Below are 25,993 nucleotides of genomic sequence, written 5' to 3'. Positions count from 1 at the left end.
TTCCGAGTACATTTTATTTATTACGGAGTGCCTAAAGCTGCAGGCATCCCTCTTAAAGGTCAAATTAAACCCTCCAAACTCGGTCAAAATATCATAAATTCCAGAACAGAGAAAAAATAGTTACAAGTAAAAACTAGCTTAAGTATTTTAACATCCTGTTACTGATTTTTTTTCTTCACTTTTCAATAGTTTCATTGAAACTCGTCGACCTTCTTTACTTTCATGCCGAACAGAGGGTGAGGTTCATTTCTCATACGTCACCTAACACATTTAAATACAGCCAATAAACGATTGCCATTCCGAGCACGTGAGCGGATGTAATTCTGTTTATTTTACGTTATAAACACGTAATTTGCGATTTAAATAACGTAACAAAGAAAATAAAATACGTATCTTTTCTCGGTAGGGTTTATTATTTCTAAAATTTATAATCTATAACAACATCCTGGACGGATTTGTATGTCTAGGGATATTTCCCTGATGGAAAAGATAAATTTAGGAATTTGAAGAAAACTTTTTATGCTTTAAAGGCGCATTTTATATTTATATTAATTTTAGAAACGAAATTTATCATTTAGTCCACGTTTCCGAATATTTTTAACGTTTTCGTGAGATTTATTAAAAGAGAAATTTCGGGGATATTCGTTAACAAATTTGTAAAATATTTCGATTTGAATGAAGTTCCGAGGTAGTACGAGATAAATTGTTTAATTTAAATTTATTTTTAGCTAAAATTAAACAATTGTAATCAGTTTACGACCGTTGATTTGCATTAAATAAACGTCATCGTTATGAAATTTCCCTATCTTTTGCAGACGTGGCAGTGGCCACGTGCACGATCACGTGATCTGACATCACGCTTTCTAGTCCATTCGTCGCTTGATTAGAGGGTGTCATCACGCTGATGTTGGTCCACGTGACTGAACAAGAGCCAATGGAAGGAGGCGAGAAGATCACCACCATCGAGTCGAAAGATCAGCTTTTTCAGATGTTAATAGAAAGCTTTATCGATCATGATACTTTAAAAAGTTGTTAATAAACACCAAAGAAGAATAAAATAACGTTTTTGGTAAGTTTAAGACATTTATAAAATTAATCCTGCTTGCGTAATAATGGAATATTTGAATTATTGACATAAGGACCGCACTCGATATGCTTTCATAAATCGGTCGTTTGGATTTGTTAAAATTGGGAAAATTGTCACGTTCTATAAATTACTTTAATCGAATTTTTAATGGTCCGAAATTAAAAATAGATTATTTCGAATTTAAATTTCTGATTACTATTAGAAAGAAATATTATTTATTCGTCTATAGTAATTACCAATCGGGTTCAGTTGTCAACGTGGCAAAGTCAATGGCCTCCTTCACTATCAGACGTCCTTCATTTCTCCATTTAAATCGTTTATTTAAAACGGTAATTAAAACTTTTTAACTCGTAAAAATAACTTTATAACTTTAATTAAAATTAATAATATAAAATTTAACGTTTTAATCCAAATTTATTGCTCAATTTATCATTCGGTTGAAAGAGGGCAATTTCCCTAATTTCTCTTCTTATTTAAATAATGTTTAGGGACAAAAATGTTTTCCCTTCTCTTAAATATTAAGGGATAAATAGATGGTAATTAGGGAAATATCTGTAGACGATGGAGCGTGTAATGTGCAGAAAATTGCTTGCAGATGAGTAAAGTTGTAGGATTTAATTGAATTGTGCAATATTTAAACAGAAATGATTTAAAATTGATGTTAGGAGGGGTGAAGTTTTGAATTTTTAATGTTGGTTCCATGTTTTTTCCCTATCAGCTTCCTTCCCTCCTGTGAAGATCCTTTAATGCCTTTCGGCTTGCATGCTGTCATTTGGTTCCTGAAAAAAATAGCTTAGATCCTTTTAAAGCATTTGGAGGGGGGGGAGAAAATCCTCATTTGTTGGGGAAAACCATAAATTGACATGTGCTTGAAGTCTAATCAATGCTAGATCATGCAGAAGGTTGCAAAATATGTCAAAATCTTCAGTTTATAGAGGGGGAACTGTGTATTTGTATGTATTAGATGCATACAGCTGATGTCAATCATGTTTTCTGAGAAAAAATGCAAATTTGCACATATTAGAAGCATAAAATTGACGTTAGAATGTGTGTAAAAGCTTGACATGTGTCAAAATCCCTAGTTCATCTTATTTCTGAGGGCATGAATGCAATTTTTACTGCTATAGGTACAAAACTGAAGCTAAATAATGTAAAATTTGCCAGAAATCTGCATTTTTTAAGAGAAAAACATCAGTTTGCATTCAGTAAACGTATAAAGCTGATGTTACGTGTCAGGAACAAAGATTTCTATCCTTTTTAAGTAAAAGATCATAGATTTGCACTTATCGGAAGCATAAAAACCAATATTATGGCACGAAGGAACAAATCTGCAACCATCAGAGGGCTAAAGCTCTGATAAAGCATGCAGAAGAGACCAAAAACACATAAAAATGCCAATTTTCTAAGGAAAAACATGGACCAAATCTAACAAACTATTGCAGTGTCAAAACTCCCATTTTTCTGGAAGGAAAACAATAAAAATTTGCATCCATTGGACGCATAAAGTTTTGTTTGTAGAGGTTTTTGACTCGAGATTTCCTCTTAGCAGCAATATTGAGCAAGACAATAATTATTGCTATTTAATTTTTCCTCTATCCTTATAGGTTTTCTGCCTTTTCTCGACATTCCTCTTACAGGTTTTCATTTGAAAAAAACAGATAAATTAAATGAAAACTGTGCGATTTGGACTGTAAGTCCTCGGTCCTCTAAGGTTCCTTTATTTTTAAGCCAGATTGTAAGATTGAAAGATTCCAATAATTTTCTTGTGTGGAGACTGTGGTAGGTGCAAAAATTCGGATGGAAAAGTATAGTCGTATGTCAAATTTCGATGCGCTTACCAATTAAAATATAAGAGAAAAAGCAAAATTTGTGATAAAAGACAGGAAAGGAAGCGGCCGGAACAATTTAATCATTGCAGTTGCGACAGATTTGTGAATGTTTAGCTAGATAAACATGCATTTGTTTCCAGAAATCTTTCCATAGTGGTAAATTTTAGTGTGAAAGGATTGAATTTTGTTAATTTAATGTAAGCTAGATACTTGTTTGTTTAAGTCATTTTTCCTATCAAATTACTCCATTCCTAAGCTACTGTTTGTAACTTAAAACATTTGGCGTAGCATGTCCAAGTGATACTTTAACAATTTGTATATTGATAAAGTTACAATATTTCTGAAAATTCAATTGTGTTGCATGTTTTTTTGCACGAGTTTAGAGGAACTGACTTGAAATTCTCTAATTTTTGAAGCTTTCCAGGCAGAATTTTATTGAAATCAGAAAGAAACTTGTGAAATTATCTTAACAAATTATTTTTATGCAATAAATGATGATAAATCCTCCTTGTTTATAGTTTAGTACATATATTTTGTCAAGGACTACTAATTAGCAATAAAGTTCTGTTTTGATTTCTCATTTACAGTGAATCATTTGCTTTGTTTGCTTAATTTAAGAGGTTCAAATTAGATTCTGTATCCTATATTTTGCAATTTAAGAGGTTCAAATTAGATTCTGTATCCTATATTTTGCAAGAAGTTTAATTCAAAAGGACAATCGAAATTCAGAAATTTACCTAGAAGAAATTAAGTTACCTGTCGTGTGACACTCGGTGTGATAGCGTTAGCCATTTGCGCCACTAATTTATCCTCATTTTTACCCGTTCCTGCCTTGTAAACAGCTTGATGTTGCAATAGTAAATTTTGCATATAACCTTAAGGAGAAGTATCTGCAAAACTCCTGTATAACCTGATTTAGGATCACATATGTAATAATTGTTTATTGGTGGAAAATTCTTTAATTTCTTTATGGGAAAACACAGAAAACTATTGAAATGTGATAGCTAATAAGTTAATATTAAGAAAGCTTTATGTAATTATAATGGAGCCTACTGTTGCTCTATATTTCTGTGGTCAGAGTAAACAATTTTAATGGAAAAATGGTAATACTTGGGTTCTAAGTAGACTATATGACAGATGTATAATGTGAAACGTTAATATTTTTCCTTTGAACTGCATTGTATCTCCTCTGAACCTCTTTCTACGTTTAAATAGGGCTGACAAGCACCATTTGTCTATTATGGGAAGCAGTTAACAAGAAGCAACTGGTTAATTTCTTTTATTAATCATATATTCTAATTAGTTGAGCTGTAAGCTTAAGTTCCGTATGCGACTATGAAATATGGCACTCAAGTGAATTTACACCTGCTTTTGTGGGCTAATTTTGACATTAATAAAGCATTTATGCATCTTTAAAGTTGTTCCTTCTACTTAATCTATTTATGGCTATTTATTACTAAATTTCATTTGGATAGTAGTAAGAATTACATTTAATGTTTCATAAACACAACACAAGCAGCTGTCAGTTGATTCTCCTTGCGTTAAAATGTATTATGTAGCTCATTAGATCGGCTATTATATTGACCGGCAGCAATTAAATAACTGTGGAGTCAAATTATGCTCGATTTTTGTAGTTTTCTGCAGGATAATCTGGATTTTCTACAGACTGAGTCGTAACAATATCCACCAGGAGCAAAAAAAAAGTTAATTTAATAGTTCTTCGAATATTATCTTGTTCGACTTTGCACTCTCGCATGGCCATAGGTCAAAGGATAATTTAAATGTATAGATGCATTTTACTGGAGAAAACTGAAATAGAATTAAAGGTTTCTTGGAAAATCTGCTTAGTTCAGGTGATTAGAATTTGTTAGCATTTGCAGCAGTTTTTATTATAGGCCTACTTTTGGACTGTCGGTGCTTCAAATATTGTCCTAAAGGGGATGACGTCTTCATTATAGTGTAAACTCAATAGTACAGGTATTATCATAGTGCAGTACACATGCCACATCTTTATTCTTTGTGCAGTGTAAACCTCATCATTTTGTCTTAACCAATGAAGAATTCAGAAAGATAAACCTGAGAATTTAAAGTAATTGAAGTTTATTTTCCTCTTAAAATGCTTGATTTTGGATAATTACTTCCTTACTCTAACATTACAGGATAAAAAGCTGAAGGAAAACTGTTTGCATCAATTGAAACATATTAATTCTCATTGTAGACACCGTAATGAGTTTGTGGATAAGTTTTTTTGCCTTTATTTGGAGTTACTGTGTCTTGGTAGAGCATAATTGTGTTCAAGGACGCATCGAAGGTCTGTTTAGGTACATGCAAATCGTGAAGTTTTCTTCTATGTAACAAAGCAAGTTGATTGTTAATCATGAATTTTTTCTTGGTCAAAGTTTATTGCTTTTTTTGCAAATAAACATATTTTGTCTATTATATTTTTGAATTTATTCCTGTTCAGTTAAGAAAATTCTCATAATACAGTTAAGAAAATTCTCATAATATTACCTTAATTATGGAAAATTCCTTTAATTTTCTTAATTATGAACTAATAAATTTATTTAATTTTAACACTATGCTGAGATGTCGAAGCTATATTAAAAGCAGTTTTTTTTCTTTTTAAAGAATTTTTTGTAATGATTAATTTGTCTTAGCCATATATTTTTACCAAATGTATATTTTTAATTTTATATGAAGTGCCATTGCCAGAGGGATATTTTAACTGTTTTACATAGAGGTGGACAAGCAGCCTATAAAGAAAGGTTGACTCTGCCGTGAAATTGTTAATTCCTCAAATGTGCGTTTGAAAGGACTAGATTGGAATAATAAAGACACATTTGTTTGTATTGTCTTAGAAGAATCTGGTTAAAGATTTCTTTGTAATTTATTTTTCAGTAACACAAGTTGCAGTTCAGACAGTCAATATTCTCTGCAGCATGGATGTTCAGACTGCGTTTGTTTGCGTCGGAGTTTTCTTTGGATCGGCCGCGGTGGTGTGCCTGATTTCCATGTTTGCAATCAAGGAGAAGACTTTCGAAGAGGCCATAGAAGAACAGAAGCGACGCAGTCAGGAAGAGGTGCTCTGTAAGACCGAGAAGCCCAAAAAAGACAAAAAGTATAAAAAGTGGTCTCGGCAGAAGAAAGAGAAGAGCAATGAGAAGTATCATGAGGAGGAGAATGTACTAGAGAAGTGCAATTCCTGTGACCATGTAGAATTCAAACCTGAGCCGGAATTTGTGGCAGAGTCGGATGGTGAGACGAAACCACCGAAGAGCAAGAAGCACAAAATAAGTGTGCCAAAGCCAATACTGGCAAAGAAGGATGACGTTCCCATTGCAGAGTCCATCTCCGAAGCCCTGGAGGAGGTTGACCTCAGAAAGGAAAAGAATGAATCGGGGGAAGTGGCAAGAGAAGTTGCAGAAGAGCCCAAAAAAGCATCCGAGCCAACCTTCATTAAAGAGACGCATCGACGGGAAATCAAAACTGCAAGAGAGGTCCATTCGGCTGAGACAGAACTCGCCAAAGAGATGCCTGTTACGGCAGGTGTTTCCAAGAAGAGAAAGGCGAAAGTCGAGCATTTTGAAAATGGTGAGTTACCTTTTTTTTTCTTTTTTTTTTACAGCTAAAAAAAACTTAAACAAGGTGTTTAGAATGATTGTTTATGTCTGTAACAAAGGGAGAATTAATGTATTTTATACAGTTAATCAATTTGTTTTTATTAATTATAATTTTGATGCTAATTATGAGAACATTAACTGACAAATTTCAATTAACTGTCCCATGAGATCACTCGAGTTAATTATGAAACTTGAAAGCAATACTGTATTATTGGCTTTGTTACGTAAATCATGGTCGTCTTGTCATCATAATTGTTAAAGGATTTCCTTTCGTAAACTTATACATTAACATATTTCTTATGTGCAGTTCTTTACTATGATACAGTTCTTTCAATGCAGCTTAATGTGTAGTAAAATATATATATGTGGTGGTCTGAAAGTTGGTTAACTGAATTTAGAAGAATAATGGTTTACTGACTTTTAGGCCACTCCTATAAACTGAGCATCCCAACACATTGTACACTTATTTTATTTACATTCTTGTGAAATAACTAAAATAAATGTTACAGTAAAAGTGTTTAATATATCGGTAACCATGTCTGTACATTCTTACTTAGTATTTCTTCTCTGTGCACCCCGAAGAATGTTCTGAAAAGAGCATACACACTAAGCTAAACAGAGCTAGAATTTAAAGGATTGTTTGGTTTCGTATAGAATTCTATCGAAATAATAGCAAGGTTGCGGCCAAAGTTTTCATCTCGAACATGAACGTCGAGCACTGCTTACAAGATAGCAGCGCTCAACGTTCGGTGTTCACATTTGAGAGATGAAAACTTCGGCCACAACCTCTCTATTAGTTGTTAAAATAATGTGTAATTGAATCTTCACTACTTGATGCTAACTTTGACGGACATTTGAATTGCCTTGCTAATTTGATATGCTAAAGACTGATGCATGCAGGTGATGAAATTAAGATGATCGGCATTGATGGCTGGTTCCACTAGTCTTCCGACAACCTTGACAACTATTGACAATCGGTTGAACCTGTTGTCAACGCTTGTTGTTATCTTAATTCTCTGCTCGTATGTGGCCTTAATGTCGGTAAGGTTCTTGGTATATTTGTCTGCAAACCTCTTTCAAGGCTTTAGAGTTGTACAAAACTTCATATATGTAAAAATAGCATACAAATTTTTGACTTTAAACTGTGTTTTTATAATGGTGAGGAACTTTTATGCTTAGTTTAGAGCATGCAATTAGTAATTAAACGAGACAAAATGTATATAAACTTGCAATTGACTGTTTAAATTTAGAGATGCATCAGATTTTTTGTGCATTTTGTTATATAATTGACTGTTCTTCAGTTCATTCAAAGTTTACAGTTGTTTTTTTAGAATGCATGAGTAGATAATGATAAGACGATGTGCCATTTTTATCAAATGATTACATCCTCCTCTAAACTAGATTATCTCGGAGATAATTGGTTATTATTTTTGTTTACGGGAATAATAAACAAGGGGTTATGAAACTGTGACCCAAATACATCACCAGGACAATGCCGGCTTGTAATTTTGGCAAGTTTTGCTGTCCAGAGTGTGTGTGTAATATACAGACGTTGACAGCTTTACGTTTACATAATTGTCTTTTATATAGATTGACTGTCTGTTCTAAAATTAATTTTTAAAATATTTTTCAGGTGATTTCATATCTGGTGCCAAGTTGCTGAATCTGATGAAGAATGCTATACTAACTGATGTAGATGTGCAGACTCTTATCAATTTCTTGTTAAATAAGCAGGGAGAAGCTTCTGGCTGGATGAAGGTTTGTCCATTTTAGATTGTAAATTTTGCATTATTAAGAGAATGCTTGGTTGTTTGCTCGAGTATTGTGTAGAATCGTAATTAAAGTCTAAAGTTGTGGTTGTCAAAGTCCACTTGGCATTATGTTCCTTGAATAATTTAATTCACGATACTACAAGTTACAGAAATGTGAGGACTTTTAATATACAGTTTAACCTGCTTATAACGTCATCCATGGGACCGGCAATTTTTTGACGTTATAACCGAGTGTCATTATCTGCGGGGTCATAATTTCAGTTCCATAAAAGTATCAAGTCTGTTTAAGAATCTATTATAAAATTCATTAATTTAATATCGTATGTATAAAAGTGCAAACTAAATATTTAAATCAACTTTATTTACATTATTATGTCTAAATTTACAACGATGTAATTAAAAATTTCAAAAATTATTTTTCATAAGAAATTTTTATTTGTCAAGTTTCGATAATGGCGGCACTTTCGGTTTTAATGCCCGGATGATAATTTTCTCGTTTCTTGCTTATCTATCAATGGACAATATATTTCACTTTTAGGTTAAATTAATGTATATCAATTAAAAAGAAACAATAAAAATATTCACTTAAAAAAAGTCAGTTATTTTAGATTGTAAACTACAACACGAGTATGAGAGCTATGCAGACTAACCCACTGTCACGTCGTTTAAAGGGGTGGCGCATCTCACCCCACCGAATCAGGTGGTGACAGTACCACCCACAATCGTTCTAGGAAGGGACTCTGACTGAACACGTAGTATTTTCTTTGATAAATAAAATTTATAATTTAATTTTGTAAATTTAAGAGTGCTTCAAATATGACGTTAAAACAGGGTTTTATGTCGTTACAAGTGGGTTTTTTAACATTATCTAGTATAGTAAAATCGTGGGACCGATAAAAATTTGACTTTATATTAGGGTTGTCGTTACATCCGATGTCGTTATAATCGGGTTAAACTGTATATTAAAGACATAATAAGAGAAACTAATATTAAATGAGATCAAATGCTTTAAATTTACTTAATTTCAACTGGCTTTTACAGAAAAATGATCCAGTGACGACTCTGAAAAAGCAGCTACAAGAGAAAGAACAAGCTCTGGAAGTGGAACAGAAACAGACACAGGCAGCAACTAGTAAATTACGTGAACTAAGAAAAGAATTGAACCAGGAGAAGTCGAAGTTAACGGCTGTTGAACAGACCTCACGTGAAAAGATTAGCCAGTTGCAGCAGGAAATCCAGGCCATGCAAGTCCGTATGAAAAGTAGTCATGAGCAGCACGTTTCGGAAACCTCGTCGGTGCAGACTAAACTGCAACAGGTACTCGTCGCTTAACATTTAATTCTGGTATTGGCACTTTTGCGACTAAACACTAGGATCATTTGATAAAATGGATTTCTTACTTGATCAAAGTGTTTTGATGCACCCCTTCTGGTCTAGTAGAATTGGTATATTTTGAATTTACATCTTAGTTACATGAATTTTGAGTGATGATTCAATTCCAGTATTGTAGAAACATTCCAAAGAATCATTGTGGAGTAGACTCATTTTTACATATGTTAGACTGTGTTATGAATGTACTTGGCAATGATTCTTTGGGGTGTTTTGGCATGTCACGTGTTGGCATTTATGCACCTCAGCATATGTTTAGGTGCATAATGGCATGCTGCATTAACACATGGTCTTAATTCTATTAAAAATTTAATTTCCTTTTTAGTTACAAGCCAAATTAACAGAAAGCACCAACGAAAATGCAAAATTACAGAAAGAAAAGTCCACTTTAGAGAGTACACTTTCTACTATGGAATTTGAGTGAGTACAATCTGTAAAAGAGGTCAAAGGTTACTACAGTAAATGTACAGACCACTTAATAATGGATTTTTTTGATATGTAGAAACAAGAGCCATTCTGAAGAAATAGCAAAACTTCAGTCCAAATTAAAACAAGTTGAAGAATTCCAGTTAGAAAATGAAAAGAAAGAAAAGGACATCCAGCTCATACAGAAGTCAAAGGACAATATGGAAGAGCATAACAAAGAACTGGAAGGGCGCATTCGTGAACTTATGTCATCGCACGAGACCGAGCGCAAGGACCTGCAACAGAAGTTGTCGAGCACAAACAGTCAATTAAAATCCGTAGAGAAGACTTGTTCAGTCATCAGTCAGGAATTAAAAGACAAGAAATCTGTCTGTTCTGATCTAGAAACGGACAATAACACGCTAAAACACAGGTTGCAAGCTATGGAGAGTGTCGTCAAAGACAGGGAACAAGAAATTAAAAAGTTACAGGCCAGTCTGGAGGTAGGTTAGCATTTAGTTTTCTTAGATTTCAGTCACATTTACACTGTAATTTAGAGTTGGGCATTAATGGAAAATGCCCTTCCTTGTTTTAATATATTTCAGTGTACAATTTTGTAAGCTTGAGGAATTATTTTGATAGTTTTTCAGTTGTATTGAGCGTTTCATATTTGTGCAGTATCCAAAAAATAATAATTATTACTTCTCTATTGTAGGAGACTTGCATGCAGAGAACAGAACTCGAATCTCGTCTAGAGCAACTTCAGAATAAACTTGAGCAATTAACAAAGAGTCAAGAAGAAGAAATTCATCAGGTGATGTCGACCCCGGTCGATCACGAGAATCTAAGTCAGTTTCCAAATGTGGGTGAGAGAACCTCTGCAGAAGGAGAAGAAGCACCTCATTACCATCAAAATGGAGATGTTCGCCAGGAGGTATATAATAATATCCCATTCTAAACATTTTAAATTTAATAATAAACCATTTTTAATTTTCTTTAGGTGGATAAAACTTCACAGAAGAAAATGTTAGAGCTTTCCGAGCACGAACGAATGTAAGTATATATTTATAAAATTATTTGGCCAATTGAAATAGTTTGAACATTTTACGTACGAGAAAAACTTCTGGATCTTAATGAAAAGTTAACTTAAATTTTAGAATGGAGGAGAAAGAGGCAGCTTTAGAAAGGTTATGGGACGAAGTCAATCAGCACAAATCAACTATAACAAATTTAACTGAAGAATTAGCTGTACAGAAACAGAAAAATAACGTAAGTATATACAGTGTGTCCAAAAAGTAATTTTGCAGCGAGAAATTTGTAATAACAGTAAAGTTGTGTGTTGCATTGTGTATGTCCCACACTTCCACTTTACAGTAGAGCTAGATAGTACTCAGTCCCAGAAGTTCCAGTTTAGGCAGTTGGCAGTCTCCCACAGAATCTGGCCTTGATAGGTTTTGGGATCTTGCTTTGCACCTCTGATTTTGGGACCTCTGGGGATATTTTCAGCATTTGCTGTAGGAGAAACTGCAATATTGTATATAAAATCTTTTAAAATAAAAACTCGAATACTTTCTTTTGCACAGTAACTTTTTGGAAGCCCTACAGAGACTTATTTCTTTGGCTAATTATTCTTGTATAGCATGAGACTAGATATATCTGTTCTCTGTATAAGAAACAGTTCGATTTGGCTGTATTGCTACCATTCCTTCATTTTTATTTAGACTTTAGCCAGAGATACCAAACTCTAGATAGCGTAATGGTTATGTACTATTCAAGTTCTGCTGTGATCTAATGAGAGTAGGTTCTCTCAGAGCTAATCTTTGTTATATAAGTTTTAATATTGCCATTGCTGTTGTAACAATATTCTAAATGTCACATCATAATCTCCATTGCATATTTTTTAATGTGTTGTAATTGGGTAAATGTCAATCCACTTCCTAAGTTCCTGTTATGCCACACACTAATTATGTTGGATTTGAGCATATCGTTGGTCTTTATGGGTCTTTATGCTGATGTATTGCAGCACATTGCTTGTAGAAATAATGTTTGTATGTCTTTGGATCAATCCCTTTTCCTGCAACACATAAATGTTTGTGGCTGGTTGCAACTTAAATATATTGTACAGCTTTCTTCTGGTTGGTAGTTAATTGATTAGAAGAATGATAACCCATATTCTCAAATTTATCTCTTCTCAGTATCCATGTAACAACCAAGGAATGATGATAATCTTGAAGTATATCACATAAATACAGTAGAATATGCTCATTTTAAAAAATCTAAGTTCTGTGTTGGTGTTAATAAAATTTCTTTCCTCATAGGAATTGAGAGAAAAGAACTGGAAGGCAATGGAAGCTCTTTCTACTGCAGAAAAGACAGCAGAGTCAAAAATAGAGCAGTTGAAAAGAGAGTCCGAGGAAAAGATAAACAAGAGTCGAAAAGAGTTGGAAAGGATGGAGGAGAGGATAGAAGAAATAAAGAGGCAATTTGGTCAGAATGGGAAGACGGAAGAACATTTTGTACAGGAATTAAGAGAAGCAAAAGACAGGGCTGAACAGTCATTACAGACGGTAGAGCAGAGGCTGAAGGATGAACGCATTCTAAACGAAAATAGATTAACTCAAATAGATGAATTGCAGCAAAGGTTTCAAGATTTTCAGACGACTGTAAATAATAAGATGAAGGATTTAAGTAAAGTAAGTAGCCTGAGCTAGAACTGTCATCTCAGATTTCAACAGTTGTAGCAGTTTCTGCTTTGTTTTTAGGAATTTGATTCAAAAATAGAAACTCAACAGAAAGGAGAAAGAGAGCTGTTGCAAAGGATATTTCCCGATGTGAAAGTCAACAAGCAGCTAGTAAGATCTTGTTGTATCTGTCAAGAGTTTAAAATGAATCAATTTAACTGAAAATTTAATTGTTCTAGGAACATTCTGTGTGGGTTTCTCATTTTGAACGAGAAGCTTTGAATATAATTAACACTACACAACTCCGAATGGGAGACAAAGTAGCAGAAAGTCTCCAAAGGGAGGTAGATGAGTTAAGAAGTCAGGTGATGGCTGTGAAAGAAGATAAAGAGAAAACGGTGCAACACTACAAGACTGTTCTAGCAGAAACGGTAAGTTATTTCACGTTTGCATGCTTCAGTTTTTTGTGTCCTTGTACTTAAGTTGATTCTCTTACAGGAAGCTATATTAAATAAATTACAAAATAGTGTTGAACACGAAGAACTGGAGTGGAAAAAGAAACTAAAATTGAAAGAACAAGAACTTGAAAAGGTATTTACAGCACGTTCTTCACTTTAGTAAAGTAGTGTGATATTAAATATAAACCTTTTCTACAATTCTTAGGTTAGTAAAGAAAACAAAGAATTACTTTCGGAAAAGAAGACGTTAGAATCGAACCTTCAACAATTCCAAGGATTGGAAGAGGTGAGTGGAATGATTTGAGTTTGAAACTGATGTTCTTTTGACATTAAATGCAAATTTCCATTATTTTTTTTTAACAGACAACATCAGAGGTATGTGGAGTTAGATTTGCGTATAATTGCATTGAAAAGATCCTACCTTCCGTTGTTAACGAGGTACAGATAATTATTCTGGCAATAGAGCACTTGGCATGGTGATGTAACAAGGAGACTGCATGGGTTTCAGACAATGCATTGGGTGTAGAATTTCCTTTTTTAATTTAAAGCATGCAAATTTGCTTTATTTCCTCAATTGCAACGGATTCATGTTAAGAAATGCACTTTAATTAATTGCAGATGTACCTAAATGAACATTATTTGTTTAAGTTAAAGTAATGGAGCTGTACTTTGACTCCTTGGCAATCAATGGCAACACACTGTGTATTAATGCAAAAGAAATATGAATTCTTTGCATCTCTAGTCTTCCTTTTAAATCTTATGTTTGAGATCTTTCGTCTTCCAGTGAAGATCAAGCAATTTTCTTAATATGGCTGTTTAGTGTGTTGCTATTGCTTTGTCTTAATATTCTTAAAGTGTAAGAGAAAATGAAAGGTTTGTGATTTGCTGCTTTTTATTTATAGATGCAATGCAAACTCAAAGAACTACAAGTCAAATTAGAAGGGGAAGAAGCAGAAAGGAAATTACTTGAACAGAAACTAGAAGAGGTATGTATATTATATTGTCATCATAACAAATTAATGTTAGTTTCTGCCTAACTTTGGAGTTGATATTTTTAATTGGTATCTCTCATGAACATGAATCAGTGATGCAAAGTCTGTCTGCATGACATTGCAAAACTATTCTTCCAATTAATAAATTTGCCAGATGTTGGGTCTTATGTGGTCTGATAGATCCTTGAAATCTAGACTTTGATGGTTCACTTTTTAGCATTGTATGTGCATTTTTCAACTGTCTGATGGATGTAAAAGCAGTTAGAGGATTGATTTTTAGGTCTGTGCTTGCCATCATGTTCCTCTGCTCTGTGGCATAAATAGAACATTGCAGGAGAATTGAATACTTGGAGATTTTTATAAGAAAACCTTAAATTGCAAGTTTTTGAACGAATTAATGTATTTTCACTGATTTCAACATTGATATGCTGAAAAATTTACAATAAGTTGCTGATACACAGTAAATGTTTACAACATTAAACATATCAGAAAAAATTGATTGATATAATATATACAAAAAAATTTATTTAATTGTTATTCCTATTTATAGTATCAATACAGAAGTTGAGGCCCTGTAGGTTAGGGCATCACATTTTTACATATAGCAGGCCCTTCCTCTACATTAAATAATAATGTGTCACAGCTTGGGACCATAAGTCTCTATTAAGCCAAGATTGGACTTAATTATCAAAATAGTCGAACCCCCCTATAACATGGTAGATACGTTCCGTTCTTTATAAAATTCATGTTTTGTGAGTCCTTAAATACATGAGCCAATCACAACCCGGCACGTATGCAGTTTACGGACTATGGCTGTTTGAAAGGTTTTCTTCCATAAAATTAATTGATTCTAGACTAATTTGACTCAACATTTCCAAAACACGTATAATTTTTTGGTAATAATCCATATAAACTATGCTATAAACAAAAAATTGTAGGCTTGCTTACCGAGTGTGCATTGTTTGACGATGCCATTGCTTAAGCTTGTTTTCGTCGTGGAGCGGTGCATCAAACGGGCGTGCGTATTTCCTGATAAATTATTATTATTATTTTTTTTTTTTGCGAAAAATTCGCTGAACTTTGGAGACATCATTAATATAAATATAATTTTTATGGACATTAAATAATAAATGGTTTTTAGTATATCTGCTGCTCGTTTAAACTCAATGGTTTGTGCAATATTCACTATTGGTCTAGATTCAACCAATCCTGTCGGGACACGAGTCGGCAATGACATTTTACCAAATTATGCGAGTCTCTTTTAGCATGTTTATATGAATATAGTCGCAATTTTTTCATCCTTATGTACGAATCCGAATTATATGAACCCGTTTTATAGGGGGTCTACTGTATATTATATACTCGGTGCAGATGCTGTTACTGCATGCACATAACCAATGTTGTCAGTTGAAGTGTTTTCTGTGTACTTTTACCCAGACTTTGTTCTTGTATACATATTCATTGACACACTGGCTCAACTGAATCTGACTCTGCTTATAATTTAGTTTTTCTCAGATTTACACTTTGCACTTCCAGGCTATAACTAGTGATTCACCAAAGCAAAAACATTGTTGTTATTAACCTGTTTTAAATGAGTCCATTAACATACTGTTTGCATATAAGATGAGAAATTTGGCATGCTTCATCTTAAGTCTGAACAGTTTATACTGAAATAATAGTGAGGTTGCGGCTGAAGTTTTTATCGCTAAAACATGAACGTCGAATGCCACTCCTGTAAGCGGTGCTCGACATTCACGTTTTAGAGATGAAAACTTTGGCAACCTCACTAGTGTTTTGAAAATGCATATATATTTGGGAAGTACAATGGCACAGAACCAGTATCCTGTTAAATTTCAATGCTTGCTGCTTCAGTACAAAGACTGATTTACTGTTTATTGCCAAGTGACTGCTTATCTGAGTATTGGTAATTAACGAATTGCACATACATAATGACACTGTAGCTTTATGTGAAAAGATTAACTAGAATCTGAAATTGTGCACGATATACTAAACAGCCTCCATTCTTGTCATATTTAAGATCATTTGCAATGTAAATTCATGAGTATTCATTCATTGGCATTTTAGAAGGATGTGGCTATATTGAGATTTGTGTACAGTCTGAAATAAAAGACAGTGAAAGCTCAGGTTTGCTCTTAGGTATAATCTGGGTGAATAAAATTGGGGAGAGATGGGGTGGGTTATATACAGTGAAAATCTCATGTGAAATATTTTTTATAAATCCATTTTCAGGCCAATCAAAGTGCCTTAAAATTCAAAGAAGACTTTGATGCCAACTCGAAAGAAATCAAAGAACTAAGGAAAGAGAGTGGAAACTTTGAAAATGTTAAAAAAGTAAGTAAAAACCTTCTGTTTTGTTTAGGATGATAATGAGAAATTAAAGTTATCGAATTGCTCTATTAGGAATTGCAACAAATCAAAGTCCAATTAGAAAAAGAAAAGAAGATTACGAAAGACCTATCTGCTCAGACGGTCAAACTCAATTCTCTAGTTAAAATTGGTCAGGATGCATTGCGTGCTGAACAGGAAACAGTTGAGAAGCTGCAGGCTCAGCTTCGGAGCTTAGAGGTGAGTGCATTTCTTTCTTTTGTCTCATGGAAGCAGATTGAATTCTGATGCGAGTTGTCTATTGCAGAATAAGAATCTGAATGGACCGGGTGCGTCCCAGAATGCGGAGAGTGAAGTAAGTATAAATACTAATATGTTTATCTTTCTCGATATCCTAAAGCGCATTCCAAATCTGCATGATACTATCCGTTGATGTCTGTAGATTGTGATGCGTTGTCTGAACCCACATTAGCAACATTTTGCCAGCTTTATGCCCAAAATTTCTTGGAATTTAGATTGTTTGATATGCTTTGCATAGATTTACAGACAAAACTGTGCTATGCTTTAGAGCAGTGGTTCCCAATTAGTTTTTCCTGCGTACTACTTCAAGAAAGAGCTCAAGCTCGTGTACCCTTATAGCAGAAATTCATATTAATCCATACTAATACAGTAGAACCTGAAACTCGGCTCTCGATAACCCGGCACTCCGGATAACTCGGCCACACCCTGGCAGGTCAAAAAAATCCTTAGTTAATTAATTTTCATTATAGACAGCTTTATAAAAGTACAAAAGCTCTCATAAAGTATTTTTCTGAGGTCTGTCTTATCAGGTAAATTACTGTACACAGTGTATTCATTAATTTTCATTTTCATGTAGTAAAGGCTCTATGCCTTCATAAAGGATGTACTTTTCCTTTGTTTAAGGGTATTTGGGCAGTTTATTCTCTGTTATATTCTCAAGTAAACAATACATACAAGTACAGTACAGTATTTTCTGAGGAAACACTTGTACTTATTTTTTTTAACCCTATTCCCGATAACCCGGCATTTTCACAAACTCGGCCACCCTTCGGTCCACATTAGGCTGAGTTTTCGAGGTTCTACTGTATTATAAATTTGAAGGTAATTTTGCTGTCTGTCTGTTACCTTTTCACTTCTAAACCACTGAACAGGTTTTAATAAAATTTGGCACAGAGTAGCTTACATGTTGGAGAAGGACATAGTCTACATTTTACTGTGAGAAAATATCTTACTCCCACGAGAAAATTCAATATAATGCAGGCAAAGCTGTGGGTAGACAGCTAGTGATAAATAGAATAAGTTTTTTTACATTTATTACTTTTAAAATATAATTCTAATAATAATGAAAATAACATAAGGTTATTTAATTTTAATGTGACAAATGTGCATGATTTTCTTTGCACAACTTTGTAAAATTTGGTTGCTTTTTGATCAGCTTCAGTCTTGAGTCATCTTAGAGTTGAAGTCGGTGACAATATTTAGTTTCATGTTTGTCATGGCCGAAAATCCACTCTTGCAACATATGTTGTGAAAAATGATAGTAAATATTTTATTGCCGCTTCACTGACATGATGATAATGATAAATAAATATTGTACAATTAACACAAATTGTGTTAATTGTACAATTTTTGTTTCTTGCGTAAGAATTTCATTTAGGTATTGTCACAAATGCATTTTGTTGATGAAATTTCGAGAATATTTTTAGTTATAAATAAACGAATTTGTGTATTCAATATCATGTAAATTTCCGAATTTTTGATGGTCCACCCCATTATTTTTTTGATTGCTTCAGCTCATGGATTTAAATTTTAGATTGCCGCACATACCCCTTCATGCAATTTCGCATACCCCAGGGGTACGCGTACCACTATTTGGGAACCATTGCTTTAGAGCATGATCGACTTTGCAATTGGTACTTTGTCACATAGGAGTAGACAAATAAAAATAGGTTTCAGAAAGAAATAACTAAGTGTTAAGAAACACAAAACCCTTTATTCTGTGGAAAAATAGTACAAAAATTCCAGCAGATTGATTAAGAAACATTACAACAGGCCTGTATATCTTCTGCCTAACACAAATAAATGCCACATGTGAGTGGTGACTACATGTTGTTTAACATATTCTGTTGTGGTCTTAATGTACCGTACCTTCTACAGTTGCACTCGGAAATTGTCATCCAATTGAAAATTTGGAATGTTGGTCCTCCAACCATTCTTCTGTAGCCTGCATACCTTCCTTTCAGATTGGAAAGAGAGAGTAATCCAAAGGAACTAAGTTGGAAATAGGGCAAATGTCCGATCTGTGGTGTGCCAGCTTAGTTTTTATAGGACCAGACACTGCTCTCTGCCATGTCTTTGCAAAATGATACCTTTACTGAAAATAAATCATTAAAGATTTATTTCCATAGGGTGGTAACAAAGTCTCCCTGGCCAATTATTTCAGAAATTAATAGTATGCATTGGCAATAATAAACATCTACTCTGATTGCCTAAGGTTGGGCACGTGTACAGCAAGAACACTCCCTTCCTCCAGCCCTTCTATCATAGAGGGCTGTTGTGATCTTGACCCCTAATGAAAATAAGGTAACATCATCAAAGTTGTAGCATGCAAAAATTATGTATTACCTTTTTAATGCATTCTGGAATGGGCTGTCAAATATGATGGGTAAATGCTTCACTGCACAATACCCAGGTGCATTGCTGCATAAGTGGTTGAGCGTGCTGTTAGGTTTAAATTAACAGTGGTATGGATGTAAAAATGATTTGACTTAACTGAATTTCATATTTTCTAATAAAGCTGTGCTAACGTACCGCACATTCCCGCAATCCATTTGTGTGCAGTGAAGTATTTACCTGTTGTATTTGACGTTTTCGTGGTATCTCACTTAACATTTTGGAAAACACTAAAAGGTACTTTTTTCATATGCTATAACTTTAAATAAAATAGGTAACATTGTCCATTAGAGGCTGCGATTACAATGGCCCTTCTGTCAGAGGAGGAAAAAATCACACCTTGTTTTTCTTGATTCGTATGTGAACTTTACTTTGCTAATTAAATGATTTATTTCAAAAGATTTGAAATAAATCATTTAATTAATAGCAGTGTTTCAGTAACATGATTCTTGAATTGCAGAAACTGCATAATTTGTTATAAAATACTTTAATTTCATTGCCCATATGGGCTACAAATTGACAGTTTTGCCTCTGCACAATGATCAAAGTTTGTATATTCCAACAAAGATTTGAATAGTCTGCTAGAGCTGAATATAATTTAGTATTTTTGCCACCCGCAGACTGTCACAAATTATACAAAGAAATCTATGACAAATTTCATCATCTGAGTTTCTTCAATAGATGTTTTTGCCACATGGCTGCAGCAGTGTTAGTCATAACAAATAATTTTGTTTAAACTACTTTTGCGTAGTGTGTGGACTTTATCGGATCCTTCAGTAGTTGGGTATTCTTTTGAAATCTCATTACTGTAAAGGTCTGTAAATTAATACCAATATAGTGATGAAAAGTAACTTCCATATTGCTTTCTCTTGTGCCAACTCCTAGGAATGGTGCTGTAGTTTAAGATTAGACTATTTGTATGCTCAAGACACTTTTCTTTCAGGACGTTTCGACCAAGAAGTAATCTGTGACGAAAGGACGTGCTCCGCCATGCATTTATCGCACGACGTAGAGTGCATCTCGTCCACGTGGAGGAAGCAGACCTTTCCGCCAGATCGGATGGACGGAGACGCGTCGGGCGAAGTTCCTACAGTGTGGTGCTTAACGACAGAAATATTAGATCATTTTAACAATATACATTTATGCATAATAGAAGGGGAAAAGTGCTTTATTATGTTCTTTTTATACATGCCAATATTTCAAAGTGACTGTATGATTTATGTTAAAATAATTATTTTCTATTAAATTCCTTGATTAAAAAAAGTCCAATTGAAACAAGTGGCTTCATTTGTGCAAATTATTTTCATCAAGGACACAGTATTGTTTGCAATCTTTATCAAGTCCAGAGACACAGCGATTTGCGTAAGACTTACACTTATTAATGAGAACTTTGATGCCAAAGACTACTCTGTCCAGCGGTGTGCACAATTTGGATTCGTACAAACATAATACAATCTCATTTCATCCTGAAATTAAAAAAAGGAAAAATTTAATTTTTGATTAGTGGGGGGAGAAGAAGGAAGGAAAGAGAAAACTCACTTCAGCTCTTCTGCTCTGCGCCTGAAAGAAGACCGCCTCACGATGTGCACACTTTGGACAGGGATGCTGATCTGTTCTAGGCAAGGTGGGATCATGAATCACATCAGACACTATCTGAGTCAGCTCACTGTAAACATGTTAACTTTTAGACAAGACACTTACTCAACCACTTGAATAGGAGACATACTCACTCGACTTCATGGGTGATCTTGTTGACATAAATACAATTATTATCTGCCCTTTCTTGATAATCGCAGTTCCTACACTAGAATGTAGAAAGTATGTTTTGAACAAGGATTCTCAATAACCACTGATACAATAGTGTGCAGGAGGGTAGAGGAAAGATGGGATCTCGGACTAAAGAATAGCATTAAAATAAGTTTTTGTATAAATTTAGATTTGTGATCCCCTCTGGTACAAGAAAGATATCCATGACATATCTGATTAGTCAGCATTGCAAATTACTATTCATTAAGGGGGAATCAGAGTATAAAGTCTTTAATCTAATTCAATAGCAGTAAGTAAAATGAATAAATGACATAAACAAAGCTGGAACAATGTTTGAATTAGTACATAGCTTTAGTTCAAATGGAACCATCAGGAGTTGCTAATGATTCCAAGTAAATAAGGGGATGCTTGGAATCCATTTTACTTTATCTGTTAACTAGAACATGACTTCATTTACTAAGAGGCTTTTTTTTTTTTTTTTCTTCAACCTCCAATGGTCCATAAAGAAAAGACAAGTGTAAATAACAAAATGAATTTATTATCAAAAGTTAGGTACAAACATGGTTACTTTTTGACATAATCACCATGAAGATCGAGGCATTTGTCATACCTGTGAATGAGCTTTTCCATCCTATCTTCACAGAATGTTGCTGCCAATGACTAGATAGGCCTTAACGTTTTGAAAATTGTCATTAGTCTCAAACCTCTGCTCTCCTAGCCACGTTTTCAGTTCAGGAAAGAGGTGAGTCTTCACACAGAAGTTCCAAGCTAGGTGGAAGACCTCACCACCTTTAAACACTCAGCATATAGCCCTAAGCGACTTCCACCTCTTTCCTGAACTAAAAACGTGGCTAGGAGGACAGAGGTTTGACACTAATGACAATTTTCAAAACAACGTTAAGGCCCCATCTAAAGTCATTGGCAGCAACATTCTATGAAGATGGGATGGAAAAGCTCATCCACAGATATGACAAATGCCATGATGTTCACAGTGATTATGTTGAAAAGTAACTACGTTTGTACCTAACTTTTGGTAATAAATTCATTTTGTTATTTACACTTGTCTTTTCATTATAGATAATTGGAGGTTGGAAAAAACTGCCCTTGTAATTAGCATAGTTCTATGATAAAGTTCTACATCAATAAAGTTTGTAATAAAGAATTTTATGGAAGCTTAGGTATTAGTTTCTAAAAGGCACTAAGTAATACACTCATGTACACATTAGTTCTGATGGTGCCAGTGTTCACACCCATCCATAATTATTTTCACCTGGAAATTTAACTTTTGTTATAAAAAAATAAATGAGTGAATTCTAACCTGCAACCTTACAAATAAACTGAGTACCAAAAGGATAAATTCAAGTATTTAACTTTTGTAAATTTTAAAATGATTTCCACTTAATACTTACTGCATACAGCAAGACCTTGACTTCTTTATCTTCTTTTGGATACAACATGTTGTTGCTTTGGAAAGATTAAATTAAGTAAAAAGCATTGTTTAAATAAAGACTGCAGAGTAAAAAAAATGTTTACCATTCCTGACAGAATTTTATTCCGACAAAACCAGGTTCATTTTCGGACAAAACGGCTCTCGGCATCTTCTTTCTAAGTTAAAGTAAATATATGAAAGTTCATTAAGGTGGTTTGATTTCTTTGTTTTAATTGAATTTGCAAGCTTATATACTAAGAGTAAGCTGCAAATAATAAATTGTTTTTAACTACAAATTGTAGGATTTGCCAGCACCACAAGAGTTGCAAGAAATGGGATGCTATGTATCCAGGAGACTACTACTAAAGATTGCTGGGTATTTTGACTATTCATATTCAATTCTGCATCCCCAGAGCAATAGCCTATTGCCATAACTGCCACTTAAGAGATAAACATTTGAGTTATTTGTGTGGTATAAAGTCAAATGTGCTGTGTGAACCTCCCATTTCATTGGGTATAAAAATTTCTGTATTGACAAAATTAGTACTTAATGATAAAATCACTAAATACATGGTCCTAGTTTCATACCTGACCGTCAGCTATGTGGAATTCGCTTCATACATCTAACACTCAAATGGGACCAATCAAGGCTAAATTTACTCATAAATCAAATGAGCTATAGAATAAAGCCTGCTAGTATAGGACCTGAAATAATCTGTATGGTCTTGGCAATGACTAGCATGGAATAAGTTAGATGTTATAACTATTGCAGACTGGGTCATAAAGAATTCATGAGGCATGGGGTAGAGCATGCCACTTTTGCCATGTTTCTTTATTAATAAAAAGCAGTCTTAAATAACTAATGTATAGGGGTAAAAACCAATAAGTTGAATCAAGTTTTCTCGCACCAAAGGAAAATTCTCCACCATCCTGATCACAGAACACAATAAGCTCCAGTTTTGCTTGTTACAGGTTAAGTTGAATCACAACTTGATCACCAAGTAAGGCATAAGACAAAGAATGAAGTTCAAGCACAAGACAGGATTTAAATCTCATTTAATAAAGTATGATCTGGATCCATGTGTGATCCAAATTGAGTACACAGTTGTGGATCCGAGCTATACAACAACTCATTAATCACCACTAAGTGATGAGTTGATGAACGTATTGGGATGTTTAGCCATAAATAACTACATTCTCAGGTATATAACACGTGAATTTCCTCCAAAAAATGCCCACAGTTGCAAAATATAAACTCAAACAACAGAATTTGAGAAAAAAGTAAAGAAATCAGTGAGAAAATGATCATATACCTAAGCCTGAATGGACCCAAAATACCACGTGGTCAAAACTAATGACGTGTGTGTGAAATTGATCAGTTTATCGCATTAAAATTATACATGTGGTTTATACTGGTTAACAAATAAATTAAATAAGACATTTGTAAAATTATATAAACGTTATAAAAGTCAATATTTTAAGAGAAATTCGGCCATACCTTTACGAAATTTCAACACAATTCGATTCAATAATTCCCGAAAGCGATCATAGATGGCGCGGCAAAAAAAGTAAATGTATATTCTAAAAATTTAAAGGAAATAAATACATATTTTAAAATATATAATTGATGTAAGTATTAATTTATTAAAATTTCATAAATAAATTTTAAACGTTTAATAAAAATAATAATAAATAAATAATAGTTAGATTAATAAAATGCCGTCAGATGGCATAACAAAAGATTACTATATTTGTTTAATTTAATGATTTAATTACCGTATTAATTATTTTATAACAAAATTATAATTAAAATTCACGATATTGAGTTAAATTTTAAATGATTTTGCGATTAAATTAAGTTTATAATATAAAAAATAAACATCGCCAATGGTATAAGTGTATCCCTCTGGTGGATCAAGTAGAAACTACGCTGATTGCATCTTAATGACTTTTCTACGAGTAAATCATTAATCATAAATAATTTATAAAGTTTTTTTTTTACATGCTAAAATGCGGGATATTTTAGGAAGTAAATGTCATTCTGTATAATAAGCATCAAAATAATATATTTATGCAAGAAATTAGGGTTAGCTTACAATCTATACAGAATAAATATTAAAAAAAAATTTAATTACAGATAATGAAATAAAAATGTTATTTACTATAAATTCAAATTACATTCGAGATAGATTTCATTCTGCATTATTTTATTAAAAATTATTTAGCAAATTTTAAATTAAAAATACCACTTGGCACGCGGGCATTTTCATAAAGAATCAAGTGAATTACAACAAAAACCCGAAGAAGAGTTAAATAAAATATAGCAGAAATTGTATATTTTACAACCTGATAAGTGAAATTTCATTTAGAACTTAATAAAAGTAAATAAATTAATAAAATGGGGATATATACAATGTTTGAATTTTATTTTCATTAAACCACAACGTCGTGTAAACTGCCATTACGCGGAAATTCGAACATTCATGAATATCGCATTTACCACGAAATTCAAGCAATTTTTGAATATTTATAAAATTTTTCTATAAAAATCGACGTTTTAATTATTTATAAATTAAAATAATTCATAAATTTCAAAATAAATTAATATTTCTCAAAATACACAAGGACATAATTCACTAACACCATTCAAATGTCAGCCTTATGATTAGCCATTAATTATAATTAAAATAAATGTAATTTTAAAAATATAATTATAATTAAAAAAGCCTAATTAAAATACATAAAATTAAAAGCGACATCTATTAAATAGAAAATAAAAAAAAAAGAAATTAAATTAAACAATTTTTTATTCATTAAAAAAGGATCAATAAATAGTAATAATAATAATAATTTATTAAATAAAAAGTACATTCTGGAAGAAAAGAACTAGACTGGAGCGGGACTTGAATTCACAACCTTTGCTTACCTGCCTATGGGGCACTTGCTAGTTATGCCATCTTGACTTTGAGCAAGTCTTCGCTTCCAGAAATATTTAAATTTATGATTAATTACAGCGAGAATTTGGATTAGTAAATAATTGTGTGAAAACAGTCTTTAATTAAAACATGTATCACATGTAATTATATTTTTTACAAAATCATGTTAACATTAAAAAAATATATATGTGAACTTTATTGCTTAGTCATGATTTATTTGCCAAAGTGAATGTTGTCAAAATTCAAATTTTTAAAAGTCAAATATTTGCATAATTTATTTTTATTTTTAATAAAATTGAATTTAAATAGTCATTTTTTAGCTCACATAAGCCGAATTTGTATGTTATCATTGGTTTTAAAATTTTTGCTAATATGGATGATCATATTCATACAGTCGACCCCCCCCCTATAAGATCATTGATTTTTCCGTTTTATCTGAATTACATGTTGTACGAGTCACTTAGATTTTACAAATATGTGAGCCGTTCACAGTCCGGCACACGTATTTGTAAAATCTAACTGACTCGTACAACATGTAATTCAGATAAAACGGAAAAATCAATGATCTTATAGGGGGGTCGACTGTAA

General features: G+C 33.1%; 2 protein-coding genes across 6 annotated transcripts; one reads left to right on the top strand and one right to left on the bottom strand.

The window, feature by feature from the left end:
* The first annotated feature begins 896 nt into the window (after positions 1-896).
* LOC111640967 (ribosome-binding protein 1-like) lies at positions 897-20,542 on the top strand. 4 transcript variants are annotated; one of them, XM_023387062.1, is made up of 20 exons: positions 897-1,069; positions 5,815-6,507; positions 8,170-8,294; positions 9,350-9,625; positions 10,023-10,117; positions 10,200-10,605; positions 10,818-11,036; positions 11,103-11,155; positions 11,260-11,371; positions 12,421-12,795; positions 12,865-12,954; positions 13,023-13,214; positions 13,282-13,374; positions 13,447-13,527; positions 13,605-13,679; positions 14,144-14,227; positions 16,484-16,585; positions 16,655-16,819; positions 16,887-16,934; positions 20,217-20,542. In XM_023387062.1, exons 2-20 carry the CDS (start codon positions 5,856-5,858, stop codon positions 20,235-20,237), a joined length of 3,264 nt encoding a protein of 1,087 aa, XP_023242830.1. In that variant the 5' UTR covers positions 897-1,069; positions 5,815-5,855; the 3' UTR covers positions 20,238-20,542. The 4 variants fall into 4 exon arrangements, with proteins under 4 accessions (XP_023242830.1, XP_023242833.1, XP_023242832.1 ...); XM_023387064.1 differs by having other exon boundaries at positions 901-1,069; positions 13,605-13,616; XM_023387063.1 differs by lacking the exon at positions 897-1,069 and adding an exon at positions 1,204-1,416.
* Positions 20,543-20,597: 55 nt separating this feature from the next.
* On the bottom strand, positions 20,598-24,042 carry LOC111640968 (DNA-directed RNA polymerase II subunit RPB9-like). Of its 2 annotated transcripts, none has more exons than XM_023387066.1 (6): positions 23,968-24,042; positions 22,574-22,645; positions 22,450-22,504; positions 21,004-21,077; positions 20,813-20,939; positions 20,598-20,739 (listed from the first exon to the last, which is right to left on the bottom strand). In XM_023387066.1, the coding sequence occupies exons 2-6, from the start codon at positions 22,636-22,638 to the stop codon at positions 20,677-20,679; spliced, it is 384 nt and encodes a 127-aa protein (XP_023242834.1). In that variant the 5' UTR covers positions 22,639-22,645; positions 23,968-24,042; the 3' UTR covers positions 20,598-20,676. The 2 variants fall into 2 exon arrangements, with proteins under 2 accessions (XP_023242834.1, XP_023242835.1); XM_023387067.1 differs by lacking the exon at positions 23,968-24,042 and adding an exon at positions 23,783-23,933.
* Positions 24,043-25,993: the final 1,951 nt, after the last annotated feature.

The sequence above is a fragment of the Centruroides sculpturatus genome, unplaced genomic scaffold (assembly GCF_000671375.1).
Source record: "Centruroides sculpturatus isolate CEXI.00-Female unplaced genomic scaffold, Cexi_2.0 scaffold1528, whole genome shotgun sequence".
Lineage (NCBI taxonomy): Eukaryota > Metazoa > Arthropoda > Arachnida > Scorpiones > Buthidae > Centruroides > Centruroides sculpturatus.
This window is presented reverse-complemented; position numbering and strand designations above follow the sequence as displayed.

What these genes read in the sequence shown, in the direction of transcription:
- LOC111640968 (XM_023387066.1), bottom strand. Translation starts at nt 22,638, where the DNA reads ATGCCGAGAGCCGTTTTGTCCGAAAATGAACCTGGTTTTGTCGGAATA. An exon ending in TCAAGGTCTTGCTGTATGCA is followed by an intron (nt 21,078 to 22,449) that starts GTAAGTATTAAG and finishes TCTACATTCTAG; the next exon opens with TGTAGGAACTGCGATTATCA. An exon ending in CGCAGAGCAGAAGAGCTGAA is followed by an intron (nt 20,740 to 20,812) that starts GTGAGTTTTCTC and finishes TTTTAATTTCAG; the next exon opens with GATGAAATGAGATTGTATTA.
- LOC111640967 (XM_023387062.1), top strand. Translation starts at nt 5,856, where the DNA reads ATGGATGTTCAGACTGCGTTTGTTTGCGTCGGAGTTTTCTTTGGATCG. An exon ending in CTTTCCGAGCACGAACGAAT is followed by an intron (nt 11,156 to 11,259) that starts GTAAGTATATAT and finishes CTTAAATTTTAG; the next exon opens with AATGGAGGAGAAAGAGGCAG. An exon ending in TACCTTCCGTTGTTAACGAG is followed by an intron (nt 13,680 to 14,143) that starts GTACAGATAATT and finishes TTTTATTTATAG; the next exon opens with ATGCAATGCAAACTCAAAGA.